Consider the following 15,388-nt stretch of genomic DNA (forward strand, 5'->3'; position numbering starts at 1 on the left):
TGGCCCCTGCAGAGTCCTTATTGGCTCCCTGACACTATATCAATACATATTGGAGGAGAAGAGAGGTTCCCGGGGGTAAACGGAGATTGGCTGCTTCATCACCGGGTCCACTCCACTGTGAAACACGCGAGCCACAGAATCTTCATTGTTTTTAGTCAAAGAACAGGAACATTTGAAAGAGGTTATCTCGGTGTTTTGTTCGAGCCGTGAATGTCGAGAGGTGATTCTCTGCACAAAAGGATCGGCTAAAAGAAAAGTGAGGCTATCACAGCACGGGGGGAGTTTAAGAATAAAGACGACCGGAGACGTTGTCGTTCAGATCCAGAGCGTTTTGCTTTTAATATTTCAACAAAAGACAGCTGCTGCCGCGTCGTCGGACCGGACGCGAGCAGGAAACTACAACAGGAACTTGACAGAACTTTACAAACACACAGGCACAGGAATGACAAGCCTCCTTTCTACTGTACTCGACTCCTCCTTCTGTAAAACACGTTGTTGCACAGGGCAGTTCCTGTATCTGACATTTTGACACACGTGTGATTACACTCAGACGTCGTGACTCAAAGGATGAAGAGGTTGAGAAAAAACTATGAGAATAGGGGTGACAAAGCATAAATCCAACCTTTTGTCTTCCTGTCTTTTGTGAATAACAGTATGTTCGCAGTGTTTGTCTTCATGTTACGCTTAAATCTCACTGGACAAACAGTAAAACGGCAAAAAATGAAATAAATGATGGCGTGAGTTCGGATCATACGTCTCACATGTATGTAGAATAATTCAGCAACAAATGTTATTATTTTATGAATTCTGTTTTCACCCAAGATCTGAGGACAGTGATGTCGTACTAAAGGGTAAGTTCACCCAAATGGTCCACTACGTGAAGAAACATTCAGTGGTATGCAGCCGTTACATCCCGACTGATACAGGATTCATGAGGGTTGTTATTAATATTTGAGTGTTTGAAAACCCAGAACATGAATGAACTTTTAATTAAACGTTCGGAGCAGGACTTTTTTTTTTTACAGGTGAGAAATAAACCTGGTTTTAAATGGCGATGCCGTTTTCAAAATATTATCTTTAGTGTTTCTGTCCTTCGCGATCTCGTAACGATTAAAAGGAATTTTACTTTGTTGTAGAAAGTAGTTCAGTGAAATCTGTCCGTTCTTTTACAGCAGCATAGAAGAAAGAGACGTTGATGTTGAGGATATATCCATCATCCTCCTGTGTTGTGGAGGAGGCAGGTGTGATACATGGCACATACATCTATGGCTATTTGTGTACAGTAACGAGAGTTTCTTTTAGGTGAACTGGCCCTTTAGGAGTCTGTTCGTCAGTGTCACAGTGGATCAGTTTCCAGAGTCTGGGCCTCTCGCACCGAGCGGGATGTTCTGTTCTGTCGGGAATGAAACTCTTGATCTTTGATTTTTTCTTAAATTCTCTCTCAGCAGAGACAACTTAAACTTAAAAGAAGTGAAATCATAGATGTAAAGACATTGATAAATGGTTTATGAGCCAATGTGTTGTGGTTAAACACATATATACGTGCATGTGTGTTTTATTTAAGTCGTAAAAATAATAAAACTGAAAAACTTGTTTAGTTTTGAAAGGATTTCCTTTGTCTCCGAGTTATTAGAAAAAACAACACTTCAACCTCAATTGCTGAGAAATCAAGTTTGATAAGAGCTCGCAGCGCCGAGCGCTAGGAGCTAAAAATATATTTTCAACTTTCAGCGGCGGAGCAGAGAACTTCAAACGGCTCTCGACCTCGTCTCATAGCAACGAGTCCCACATGAGCAGCTGAACTTGACTCAACCGTCTCGCACTGCGTCGGCAAAACACGGAAAAACTGTTGCACTGTTGTGGCTCCAACGCCTTTTCAAAGGAATATTCATGTGCAGGAAGACTCGCGCTGCAAAATGGCTGAAGTGTATATATATATTTATAAAGGATCTAATAGAAAAGTTTCCAGACTCTTCTGTTTGAGGGAGGAAATCTCACTCTGCTTTGGTGTTGAATGTTTTTACTTCTTTTTTTTTTAAGGCCCAATTTGAAAGAAATCACAGAAAAGTTATAAATTCTTAATGAACATTTTTTTATATGTTTCATAAGGAGGTGAAATGATGCTGATATGAAAGATCAAAGCAGGTGAAAAGGTTTAAAACCGTGAGTCACTGGATCGACCCTAATTTAGATTTACGAAATAAATCAAAAATTATTTCCGAGTGAACACGTTGATATACGTACATATATATAATATCACATTGTGGTGCAGTTTATACCAAAGTTAATACCAAACACTTTCTTTCCTCGCTCCCTGAAGCGAACTGAACAACTCCCCTCAACAATATCTCACATCAGAAGTAGAACAATGTCGAGAAAAGGCAAAAGAATTAATCAGGAAAAAAAAATCAAAAAATGTACAATCGTTCTGTACACGACGAGGCTGCTGTACAAAAAGAGTTCAAGTGTGTGTGTGTGTGTGTGTGTGTTTGTGCTGTACACTTGACTGCCGCCACCACACAGTGAACAAACTGTTTGCCTCGACATATAAAAAGTGAAAAAAACAAACAAACAAAGAGAAACATCCATCTCTCGCGCATACGAGAGGTTCAAAAGCAGATAAATCGATACGGCCGTCATTAACTGCAGCCCCACGGCGCCCGCCCACGCCCGACCCGTCACACACACACACACACACACACACACACACACACACACACACACACACACACACACACACACACACACACACACACAGACAGACACGCACTCGATGCCGAGCCCATATATCCAAAATGAAGGGGGGGTATTAAGATGAGGGGTCGATAGTGTGTGTGTGTGTGCGTGCGTGCATGTGTTTGTGTGTGTGTGTGTGTGTGTGTGTGTGGGCCGCTGCCGAAGCCTTGGACGAAGTCTTTGGAGCACGAAATGTGGTCCGAAGGAGGTCGAGGTGAAAGGCAGATGGACAAAAAACAAAAACAATGAATCGCTGAATGGCATCTGTAAGAAATCACCAAAAAAAAAATGAACACCTTCGTCAACGTCGAATGTATTTTTATGGATATTTGTGTCGAATATGGAGCTAGCTCACATTAGCTTAGCCTAGCAAGGGGAAACAGCTAGCCTGGCTCACTTTAAAATTTAAAACACGTCTAATAACACATTAAAGGCCTGTCATACATTTTCTTATCTATTCTTTTTTTATCCTTAAATGAGAAAATGAAAACCGTCAAGTTGTGTTTTGTTTCCATGCTATGGCTTGTTAGCATGAATCCTCCTGAAAGGGCAAACTGCTAGCCTGGTTTTTCCTCAAGATCAAACAACACGTCTATCGACAAGTGCTCAGATTAATATGTTTTATCTTCTTCACCTAATCCAAAAACATAAAAACCTCAAACTATTGTTTCACAGGGGGTTTTCGTACTAACTCAAGTGCTTAAGTTAACTCATGTAGCATGTAGCACGTAACTCATGTAGCATGTAGCACGTAACTCATATGGCATGTAACTCATGTAGCATGTAGCACGTAACTCATGTAGCATGTAGCACGTAACTCATATGGCATGTAACTCATGTAGCATGTAGCACGTAACTCATGTAGGATGTAACTCATGTAGCTCATGTAGCATGTAACTCATGTAGCACATGTAGCATGTAACTCATGTAGCATGTAACTCATGTAGCATGTAACTCATATAGCATGTAACTCATGTAGCATGTAGCACGTAACTCATGTAGGATGTAACTCATGTAGCTCATGTAGCATGTAACTCATGTAGCATGTAGCATGTAGCACATGTAGCATGTAACTCATGTAGCATGTAACTCATGTAGCATGCAACTCATGTAGCATGTAACTCATATAGCATGTAACTCATGTAGCATGTAGCACGTAACTCATGTAGGATGTAACTCATGTAGCTCATGTAGCATGTAACTCATGTAGCATGTAGCACATGTAGCATGTAGCACGTAACTCATGTAGGATGTAACTCATGTAGCATGTAACTCATATAGCATGTAGCATGTAACTCATGTAGCATGTAACTCATGTAGCATGTAGCACGTAACTCATGTAGCATATAAATCCCCGTAAAACCGCCTCAGCTCAAACGACAGGGTTCAATTATTCCAATATGTTTTATCTTGTTTGTTTTTTTCATTTGTCTTAAAGTTGTGGTTTTACTGGAGGTGCAGTAGCATGTGTAGCACCTAGCACAAGGTTGTTTGTCTGTTAATGGGCAACAAAAGAGAGCTAAGCTAGCTGGTCTGCCGCAGCTTCCTGTTGGCTAGGCTAATTGTACATAGCTAATCAAAGTCTGAAATTTAACACATTTCCAAAAATATGTTAAATTTTTACCAGTTCACGAATTACTACTATTTCCTAATTCGTTAGGCTAAAGATTTTTGGCAGTTAGCATCCTAGCAGAACTCTGCACAGATCTCTAAATTTGTTAATTTGTTAAATAAAAAATTGTTAAGGAAAGCAACTGTCAGAACATGGAGACCAGTTGACGTCTTTAAATAGTCTTTGTGCAACCAGCTGTCCAAAAACCACAGATATTCATTTAACAACGATGTCAAACAGAAAAAACTAAAAGCATCAATTGACAGTTTTTGCTTGATGAATGAAACTTACCAACCAATCAACCGCATCATTTCAGCACTAATTCATATTTTTTTAAAGCCCACAACAACTCAGAACCCACAGATGAATAATATGCTGGTATGTATGAACATTACAATCCATGTTTTGTATTTTTTTTTTGACAAACCCCTTTAACCAACTCCATGGAACCGTCGCAGCAACAGTTTGTACTGAGCAGAACCAGGATGTGTGGAAGAAACAAAAGAGAAAGTGGATCCTGCCCAGTTTATTCCTGCAGCACCAGAGAACGGAGAGGAGCCAAGTCCAGACTCTCTGTTCTGCCGCACTAGCTCCGAAGACCAACACTCGTCTAAACAACACTACGATAACGGATGTACTTCTACGAACCACAGACTAAACAGGCAAATCCAACCACTGAGAGTGTCAGACGGGGCCCCGCTGGCCAGAACCTCAGAACCGTATGCGAAGTAATTCCCACTGCGTTCTTTCGGAGGAAACTGAAGGGACAGGAAAAAAAATTGTTTGTGTATTTCCATTTTTATTTCAGTCTCCCAAAAAAAGGGACCTCTCTCATCTGTATCTCTACGATGCTCGGTAGTTTCCGTGGATACCCATGATGTGAGTTTATTCCGCTCTCCTGCCCTGAGAAGAGGCATGGCTATTGGGGGGAGGGGTACAGGATGGGTTGGGGGTTTGGCGGTGGTGGTAGGGGTCTGCGACAGTCCGAGCAGCCTCCCGCTGCCCTCAGCCGCAGGAGATGACGGTGAAGCGTTTGGAGATGCAGGACATGTTGTGCAGCACGATGCCCAGGAGGAAGAGCAGCACGCAGGCCACCAGGATCACCGTGCACACGCCGGACCACGTGGAGCCCTTCCCTCCGCCCACCGGGCCGGTGACTCTCCTCTCGCCCTCGCCCACCTCCAGCCCCATCCCCTCCAGCCCCATGGCCAGGCCCAGAGGCTGCTGCTCCGGCACCGTCACCACGGTGACCCCTTTGGTATGGCCGCCGGGCAGGAAGCGACAGCCCAGCTCGCCCGGCAGGCCGAGCGCCCGGTCCTTGGAGGCGGGCAGCGGCAGCATGTAGCAGCCGTTGCTCGGGAGGCGGATGAAGACGGGCGTGTGCTCGGAGGCGTGAGGGATGGCGATGACGGTGATGATGTCCGGGTCGTCTGGGAGCTGGGAGACGGACAGGCCCGGTGGCAGCTTGGTGACGCTGCGGCACCAAGGACAACGAATCTCCTTCTGGCTGCTGCGCATCTGGGTCAAACACACCGAGCAGCACGTGTGCCGGCAGTCCAGGAGTTTGGGCCGCCGGCGGGGGCTGTAGTAGTTGAAGCAGATCTGGCACTCCAGAATCGAATCCTGGGAAAGTGTCTCCATCTTTGGAGAACTTGGGGTCGGTAGTTCCTTGTTATGTTCACCAACGAGATAATTGTAAAGAAGGGTGAAGTCGCGAACAAACTAGTAGGATCTAGTAGGAAAGTTGCACAGCTCCAAGTGAAGTCGGGAAAGTACAGCCGGCGCCGACACCCGACGGTTCACCACCGCCCACGGATTCACAGCCCTCTGGTGTCAGCATGGTCGTCCATCTGCAACAAGAAGAGAACACAGAGCGTTGACGACGATGTCGCTCGAGAGACACTGAGAATTCACATGGATCAGCACAGGACAGAATGTGTGATATTAACTGAATATTGTGTGATAGGAAGTTTATGTCCTGACAGTGAATTCATAGCGTAATGGTCTGAATACACGAGCGACCCGCATTAGAAGATGAACTCCTATTCCAACACAAGTTTTTCAGAAAGTTTCACACTAATCCTGCTGAAACAGTTTCCCTTAAATACCATTAATCCACGGAGAAGAGAGTCCTCATCCCCGAGGACTTTTCTCTCCAATGAGCGGTCAAAATCATTTTTTCTCCGACTGCGTTCTCTCAGATTTGGGTCGTTTTGCGAGCTCCTCGTCTGTGACGGACGTGTTTCTTGGCCGTTTGACAGATTTTCTCCTTGGTTCACTTCTGCAGTGAGGACACTTTTAGTTTAGTCCAAAGTTACTTATTGTCATTATGTAGAAGAAGGGAGGGAAATCCTCTTCTGGTGTTGAATTGGTGGTTGACAGTTCAAATCTAACTTCTTTAGTTTTTACAATAGAGCTGCCGTGAACATTTATCTAAAGAAAGATGCAGATTTGTGGACAAAGGAAACTTTTTCAAAGGGGGTTCTGCAGAATAAGCGCTTGAACGAATCCTCGTTTTTGACTCGACATTGTTTGTGGGCATCATCCCTTTTCCCGCCTCGCGTTCATCTCGCCGCACGTTGCCCTGAGCAGGGCCGTCCTCGCTCAGCGCTCCCCCGGGTCGACCTCATTCCTCTGCGTCGCCACGGAGACAAAGTCGAGGGAAAAAATGCTGGAGGAGAGAGGAAGACGAGCGGAGAAAAGAGAGCCGCCCTTGAGGGGGCGAGACAGCCCGGGGTATTACCCAATCCTTTTCCCAAAGATAAGGATTAGCTTTGATCTGACATAAATGCGCTGTGGCTCAATATTCCCATACCCCCAGTCGCTCTCTCTCGCCCTCCTCCTTCCCTCCTCCCCCTCTTCTTCATAAGGAATTCTTCATACTTTTCACCAGGTAACTTCTTGTCCTTTACACTCTTTCCCCGACATGTCGAGATGAAAACAAATGAGCAAAGAAAACCAGAAACTGCAAATCACCTGCTGCGATTACTAAACCGAAGGAGGCAGATTTTAGATCAAATCAGAGGCTCCGAAATTAAGTCAAGGTTTAGAAAATGATCCGAATTCCATTTCACAGTAATATTTTTGAGAGGGAAATGAATATTTAGCAGGAAATAGTGGTCCCCGTGTGTTTGATAATTCATACAACCAATTTCAGAGTCAGCAGCAGCGCGGCAACTGACATTTACTTTGGTTATCGATTCATCTGTGGATTATTTAGCACGAAAGAAAAAATGGCAGGAAAATGTCATGTAACAGGAAAAAATTGTGGGAAAGGGAAACGATAATGTCAGGAAATGGAAAAACTTAGAAAATGGAAAAATGAATAAATGAATATCAGACAAAAGCCCCCAAAAGTGTCACGCTTTTGGAAATGGTGATTTTTTTTAGTTGTCCAACAAATCAATAAAACCATATTTTCAGTCGAATATCTCAGAAGACCAAGAACTCCACAGAACATTGACTTTTTAAGAAAAAACTGAGACGATGACTTTATTATCAAAACAATCGATGATTAATTTTTTTGCCTATGAACTCATAAATGAATCTGCCTCGACGACGCAGCGGCGACGACTCGCACGAGAGGAGATCGACTCGGAGAGAAAACCAAAACGTTGTCACCCGCTGTCATTTTTTTTCTTTGCTACGAATTTACTGTAGAAAATAACACGTGCAGCTCTGACGTCACAAAACAACAGCGAGGAGCAAGTACACGCCTGAGACTCACCGACGTGATTTATCTGATCGACCGAGCCGTAACCAGGGCAACCAGGCTCACTGGCGAAGGCGGGGTTCGTTCGTGACCCATTTCTCTATCACACCTACGCTGGTTTAAAACAAGACGTACACATCCACATCAGGAGTTTATGATTTGATTGATGATGCGTAAATACATGAATTATCCATATCAAGTCTTATTTATATGTACAAGCGTCTTAATAATTCTACCAGACCGTTACGTGGCGGCGTCAGCGGAGCAGGGAAGGATATGTGATGTAGTAGTGACCAAGCAGTGGCCTCCGCCATCACCACACACACACACACATTCCCTCAGGGCCTCCACACACAATCAACCGAGGAGAAAGCGCTCTCGTCCTGGCAGACAGAAGTTAAAAATATCCGCCACAGCCAGAAGTACCCACCCACTGTACACACACACACACCCACTGTACAAACACACACCCACTGTACGCACACACACACAAGCACGCACGAACGAACGAACGCACGCACACGGGTCGACCCGGCCCGGTGTAATAAACCACCTGGGAGGAGCAGGGGGAGGTGAGCTGTGAGCAGCGTGGAGCAGGAGCATTGTTAATCTGTGAAGCCTGAGGTGGTGAAATGTCCCCGAGATGATGACGACGACGACGATGATGATGATGATGATGATGATAATGATGATGATGGCGGCGACGTACAGTGTGATGGAACTGTTCATACAGTAAAATGCACGTGCAGGCTGGTTGGCAACAGGATGTGTATTCACATCCAGCAGGGGTACAGCAGAGGATGGATATCAGAGTATTTTGGCTATAATCCAAAAATGTTTTTGTTAAGGCAAGAAATCCAGTAAAGACGGAGGCAGGATATTTTATATACTGCAACAATAAACTTATCTGTTCTATTACGCATATAAGTTCATTCATAACCTTTAAAAACAAAAGACAACATAACAACCTTCTACTTCAGCATTTCTCGAACCAGAAATTCAGCTTTACAGACCAATATCCTCCAATAAATGAGTCGTGCTGATTCATCTATATTAGAAACACAAGGACAATTACGCTGCTGCCGAAACGGGGCATTTTTTTTCCCTCCGTTAATGTAGAAAAAACACCCAATCTGGCATTTTTTAAGTCATGATTTATGAAAACAAATCATTTATCCCTAAGTGAAATTTAGTGGGAAGGTCAAAAACCTCCAGTCAAACAAAGTGGGTTTGAAGAATACGAGCTGCCAAAATAAGCTTTCTCCGTAGGGCGGCTGGGCTCAGTCTTAGTGATGAGGTTAGTTCTGACATTTACAATTACACATGCACGTCGTCCAACTGGGAGGAGAGCTGGAGGTAGACCCAGGACTCGCTGGAGGGAAACCATATCCACTAACCTCCCCAGGACTCGCTGGAGGGAAACCATATCCACTAACCCCCCCAGGAGGAGCTGCAGAGGGAGAGGGATGTCTGGAAACCCCGTCCGTTGGAAGATGGATGGACGTTCTTCTAACTGGTTTATGTTGATTTCTTCACCGGCAAACATGAAAACCTTGCTTGAAAGTCAACACTTTTTAGCAACTTCAGTAGTTATGCAGAGGCTAAAGGGCGACGGCAGCTCCTTCACTGCCTTTTAAGTGTGTGTGTTAATCTGGAGCTCATCAATTAAATTAAACTGCAGCCCATTTTTCAAATACGTTTCATGTTAACTGCACAGGCGAGAAGGACGAGGAACAGTCTGTCCTTGGCGAAGGGTTACAGGGTTTACAGTAGGGATACGTGTGTGTGTGCGTGTGTGTGTGTGTGTGTGTGTGTGTGAACGTCCAGTACTGTATGTCTATCTTTGTGTGGAGGGGAAAAAAAGTGAGGATGTTTTGATGTTTTGGCGAGCAGTAGTTGTGATTCAGCGGTTCAGGAATGTGAGGGAGTTGCTGCACAACAATGAGGGACGCTGTTTTTTTCAATTAATCCGGGGCCACATCCACATCACTACGTTTCAAAACAGGTTGTTTAGGCCTTTGGAAGTTAGGTAACTCGTCCGACACCTTTAGGACGATATAGAAGACCTTTAGTGAGATAAGGACCTCATCCCCCAAACCTCATGTTGCACCTCACTCATGCTCGTGTGGATCAGGTGGAACGACTGAAACCAGAAGAGTGGTGCATGTCGCACTGTGTGTGTGTGTGTGTGTGAGCACAGACGGAGCTGCTGATAGACTCCTTGTGCAGTCGACCGCTGCAGGACACATTATGGCAATTTCCAGCCCGAGGAGCCGGCGAGCGTCGGAGCTGGCAGCGCCGGCTGGACGGCCCCCGCAGATGTGCCCGAGCGAGACGGGGCCCCGACCGAAGACGACTGGCAGAGTGCGACCGTGTGAATCCAGAGCATCTCTCCAGACATTTGGTTTCATTTTCTAAAGCCAATATTTGACTGCGGATGGAGAAGAGAAGCCGCGCTGATTGAATTACCTCTCGAGTTTTCCGTGGCACCAGGACGATGGGTAACAAATGCATTGACTTAAAGGGGCAACTTCCTGGCACGCCTCTGGCACCACCTTCAACGAAAACGCTGTATATTTATAACTTTTTCATCGTGATGGTCTCTAGATTGGACACACTGATTTTGAAATGAGTCCGATCAATTCTGCAGGAATGATAATTTGGGCTAATTTACTTATGGACTTTGGGGTTAGCCAGACGCGGGCTACTGCAACTCTTTACTTTCGCGTCGTGTGTGACTGTATATTTGTGTTCATGTTCGTCAGGTTGAGTCACATACAGTGTCTCTATGCATGTGAGTGACAGTAAAGTCCTCGGCGAGGTCACACAGAGTCCAGAAAGAAACTCTCCCTGGCGAAACAAATCGCCGACCCTCTCCGCGTCTCTGGTGAAACGAGAAGCTGCAGTTTTGTCAAAGCAGATGAAAGAGGTGAACGCTGCGATCGGAGCCTGAGGCCTGATCTCCATCTGCAGATCCAAATAAAGATCCAGGAGGTCTGAGATAAAGGCTCGGCCCCAAAACTTCAAACGGCACCGACACTTTTAATTAAACTAATCTGCGACGAGGCTGCTTACGGGGGAAAAAAAAAACTGTGCAAATGAGGGGGTTATTTAAAAACTATTAACCTTGGAACAATGGTGCCGGGGATGTTTTTTGAAAATAAACACTGCTAGTCCTGAAAAAACGTGGAAAAACCCAGATGGCTCTCACGAAAAATCATTTTGAGAGCGAGAGTGGGTTTTTAGATGAGTCGTAACTTAAACTGTGTTGCCGTAATGTGCCTGTTCTTCTCTCGTGCCAGGAATCATTTCATAAGAGCAGGTCTCATTTTCTTCAAATGGGAGCGAAACACTTCGATCCACTTATTTAATAACAGTTTGCCACAGAGACGGGGATGGATTCAAGGACGAACCCCCCGGGGGCTCAGGAACTCCAGGGCCCACCTGTTCCGTCTGGGCTCTTTCCAGTTTTGTCAAATCTCATGGGAAAGTGGTAAACATGAGTCAGTCCTGCGCGGTGAGGCGATCCCCGAGAAGACGGACTTTAACATCTGTGCAGGACGAGCGGGCACACGCAGCAGCAGGAGGCAGCGAACGCACCTCGACCGCTGTTCATCCAGCTGAGCGCGAGATCGTTCGCACGTCGGCAAGCGTCACAGCAGGAGTGTGTGTGTGTGTGTGTGTGTGTGTGTGTGTGTGTGTGTGTGTGTGTGTGTGTGTGCATGTTTTTTTTTAGCATTTCCATTGCACAGGCACAATCAGACTCAGCTTGATATTTCAAGAAGCCCAGCGGGCTCAACATTCTAAAATATAGAAGAAGAAGCTCCAAACTGTGCGATTAGACATCCATCACAGGTGACGTCTGCTGTTCAACCTGCACCTCAACTCGCACTCGCGGCAAAGCTGTGAGCTCACGCTCTCAAGAGTCTAGCAGTCGGTTCAGGGTGGAGACGCAGCACGTTGCTAGGAGACAGACGTCGTCACGTCGCCGCTGTTTTGTCAAAACCTTGCTCCGAGGTTCGTGCAGCAGAGGTGGTGGAAGTGATGAGGCTCAAGCCTCGAGCTGTTTCGTGTCGCCCTTGTCACCACTCACACCTCAGTGTCGTCACCCAAAGACACTCGCACACCGATCAGTGTTTTCAGGAGGAAAACTAAGATGTCAGGCGAAGGGAATCGGCAGCGAGCCTCAGGAAACCGGGGATAAGCCTCCCTGAGGGAATATTTCTCCTTTGGCGTCTTTAAACACTTCCTGCCGACTTATTGTGACTCAAAGTTATAATTCTTGAGCAACTATCTACATATGGGCAATGTGTCTGACTACACAAGCGTGAGGTACACGTCCAACACTGTGGTGTTATGTATTATCTGTTATTAATCATGGTCACAAACGAAACCTTTATTTAAAGATTATTTTGGTCCATTTGAACTAAAATCTTCAAAGGTTCCTGGTTCCTGGGGAAAGTTTCAGTTATTGAAATGTAGTTTTAAAATCGCATCATTTTTTTTTAAACAAAACAGAAACTGACTTCCACCAACCGTTTACCTGCTAATTTAGGATGCAATTAGTGTAGAAATGCAAATGAAAAGAAATTTTCCTTATTTAGGACAAATCAAAAACACAACAAGGGGACAAGAGTGCACAAAAGAACTTCACCTGACAAACCTTCATCCTGTCCTCATCACCTACGTGGGCTGCGTTTCCCTGTACACTTCATGTACATCACAAACTGTACAGGCGGGGAAAAAGTACTCTAAGCTTTTTCTATAAAAGTCCTCTCAATATCAATAAAAACACATTAGCACACTCTCAAATGTGACATTACGCACTGTAAAATGTCCCTGAACTTTCACTAAGAGGCTCATTAAAGCGTCTACATCATTCGAGAGCAAGTTCAACCTTCATGCGTTAATATTCTCTCTCCCGAGTTAAACGCTGGATTTTTTCCCTTTAGGACCGACGCTATTCCCATTAGCATCCGATCGCGTCGGGGCCCTAATCCGTAACAGCTTCTTCCCACTTAATGTAAATCGAGATTTAAAATGCCATTTAGACAACGGGAATGTGATTGTGAAAAGCATGAAAGGACACGAGGAGACTCGAGCACCGCGACCGGGCGAGTGTGTGCTGTTGCCAGGCGATGGGAAGATGGAAAAAAATCGTTTTCTTCTACTACCAAACAATAATCAAACAAGGTCCTCGAAAATGTAGTGGCGCGGCCACAACGACCCGCCGTGGCCCCCGTCAGCGACGGGCCGAGCGTTCGGGAATCCGTACCGAAATAATTACCCCGCTACGTTTTTCGATCTGAGATCAGCCTTCATCTGAGAGCACAAAGACGAACGCAGAGACGATTCATGTGGCCAGCGTGAGCAGCACACGCTCAATCTCAAGGGGCCTCAGAGACTTTCCTGTAAAGGCTGCGGAATTTTGAATGAGATGCTTTCAGTCACGAACTGACGTCCGGACAGTTTCCTGGAATCTTCTCTGGAGGGGCTGAATGTGAGAACACATATGTTGCCCCGGACATTGTGTGAGTGAGCCCATGTGACAAAAGACAGCAGGGAAAATCTCACATTGGGCGTGTTGATGTAACACAATGTTACAGATTATTTTCCTGTTGCCGTGAACGCGTCTGACACACATAATCTCCGGCGGCGATCTTCATATCTGAACCTCGAACTCCGGAAAATGTCCGAACCCAAATTTCCGGAAGTTCATGTCTGAAAACGGCGGTAGATTCATGATTGGATTCGATGTTGCTACAATCCCTGTTTTGGGGACTTTCACACTCGTCTGTCGTGGAATGAATTCACTCTTATTATCATTCATTTACATAACGGGTGGGTGGAGGTTTACATTCAGCCCGTGACGTGTTGACACTCGCTCGAGGGGTTTTCTGTTTGGCAACAACAACAGCAGGTTATTTTTTTTCCCTCCAGATCCCCACATGTAACCTAATTTCCAGCTCAGCTTCCTTTCCTTTCTCTTCTTTGTAAAATCCAGACCAACCCCATTTTCTGGACATTTTTCACGTCTGAGAGCAGCAACAGTTTGGGGGGTGTGTTGGTTTGTGGTCTTACCACAGCGTGACCGATGTCGTCTCTGGGATGTGTTGGGATTGTTCCAGAGGCTGGAGGTGGTGGGAAGCTGCTCCTCTGTGCCCTAAAGAAGAGGAATATTCATTAGTGGGACTCATTAGTGGGATTGATTTATTTAAATGAATTAGCGACAGGTGAGCCTAGGTCTTCACAATCCACCGCTGTGGACCAGGAACAAAAGGAACAGAGGAGGAGGATTTATCTAAAACACATTTATCTTAAACTAAGAGAAAAGATGTTTTAAACTCCAAATGTGGCCACTTCTCAGAAACATACAATACAACACACGCAACATCTCCAACAACCTACAGTTCATGTAGGGCCTTTAGAGTGTAAGCAATACTGGCCAAAATATATCAATATATCTTTATTTTCCTACATAAATTTTCATCTTAAATCCCCCTTTATCCTTTTCATTCAGGTTTTGAATGTTTTTCTAAAGCTATTCTTTGACCGTTTGCCTTTTTCCCCTCATAAAACCGACATAGCTCAGTGTTAATGTCGGTGTGTAACTGCTGCATGAGTAAACAAGCGGCTGTCTGCAAACAAATTGTTCACCATAACCACTTAAAATGCGATGGTGTTTGTCAACGCGTTTCCCCCCAAAGTGACAAAAAATAGATAAATACATGAATAAATCTTTTCATTACGATGCACAGAACGACACTTCTGACAGCAGCGAGGGCGGAACGTGCTTTTAGTCCACGTCGATTAATTAAACTTGGTCAAAACAATTAAGGTAAAGCAAGATAAAAATGTCTCCATGAATGAACCAGATCACAGTGAATAAACATCGATGGATTACATCTTCCTGTGAAAGTGAGAAACCCAACAGACCATTGATTCAGAATATTTTTAAGACACTATCAATCTGTGACGCATATCAATGCAGAATCAATAACAAACACTCCACGATTATCAATCAGTGCTGCTTCTTAGCAAACGTTCCATGCGGAGACGACTCCCTGCATGCGTCCCTTTGATTACACACAGTCCCAGTTTCAATAATTCCAACTTCCAAAGCAGAAAGAAAAATACGTCTTTATCGTGATCCCGCATCCTTTGAGCATAAACCGATTAAGGGATGTTTAATCCCCCTAATTTAAAGTGCAAATTGAAATCTGGGAAAACAAAGAACTGAGCAAACGGCGGCTTCAGCGACGGCAGAAATCATTAAGTAACAGCTGCGGTGTCCCTGGAAGGAGGAGGCGATGGATGTTGTTGCCATA

At 44.9% G+C, this 15,388-nt stretch overlaps 1 protein-coding gene across 4 annotated transcripts in view; it reads right to left on the reverse strand.

Moving 5' to 3' along the window:
• Positions 1 to 314: 314 nt before the first annotated feature.
• rnf152 (ring finger protein 152) overlaps positions 315 to 15,388 on the reverse strand; it is a 39,642-nt gene continuing 24,568 nt past the window's right edge. For all 4 annotated transcript variants that reach the window (XM_035619043.2, XM_035619045.2, XM_035619044.2 and 1 more), the window contains 2 exons: positions 14,142 to 14,223; positions 315 to 6,198 (listed from right to left, as the gene is read on the reverse strand). In XM_035619043.2, the coding sequence (XP_035474936.1) occupies positions 5,354 to 5,989 (636 nt within the window). In that variant the 5' untranslated portion in view covers positions 5,990 to 6,198; positions 14,142 to 14,223 and the 3' untranslated portion in view covers positions 315 to 5,353. The remainder of the gene's footprint in view (positions 6,199 to 14,141; positions 14,224 to 15,388) is intronic.

The sequence above is a fragment of the Scophthalmus maximus genome, chromosome 21 (genome assembly GCF_022379125.1).
Source record: "Scophthalmus maximus strain ysfricsl-2021 chromosome 21, ASM2237912v1, whole genome shotgun sequence".
Classification (NCBI taxonomy): domain Eukaryota; kingdom Metazoa; phylum Chordata; class Actinopteri; order Pleuronectiformes; family Scophthalmidae; genus Scophthalmus; species Scophthalmus maximus.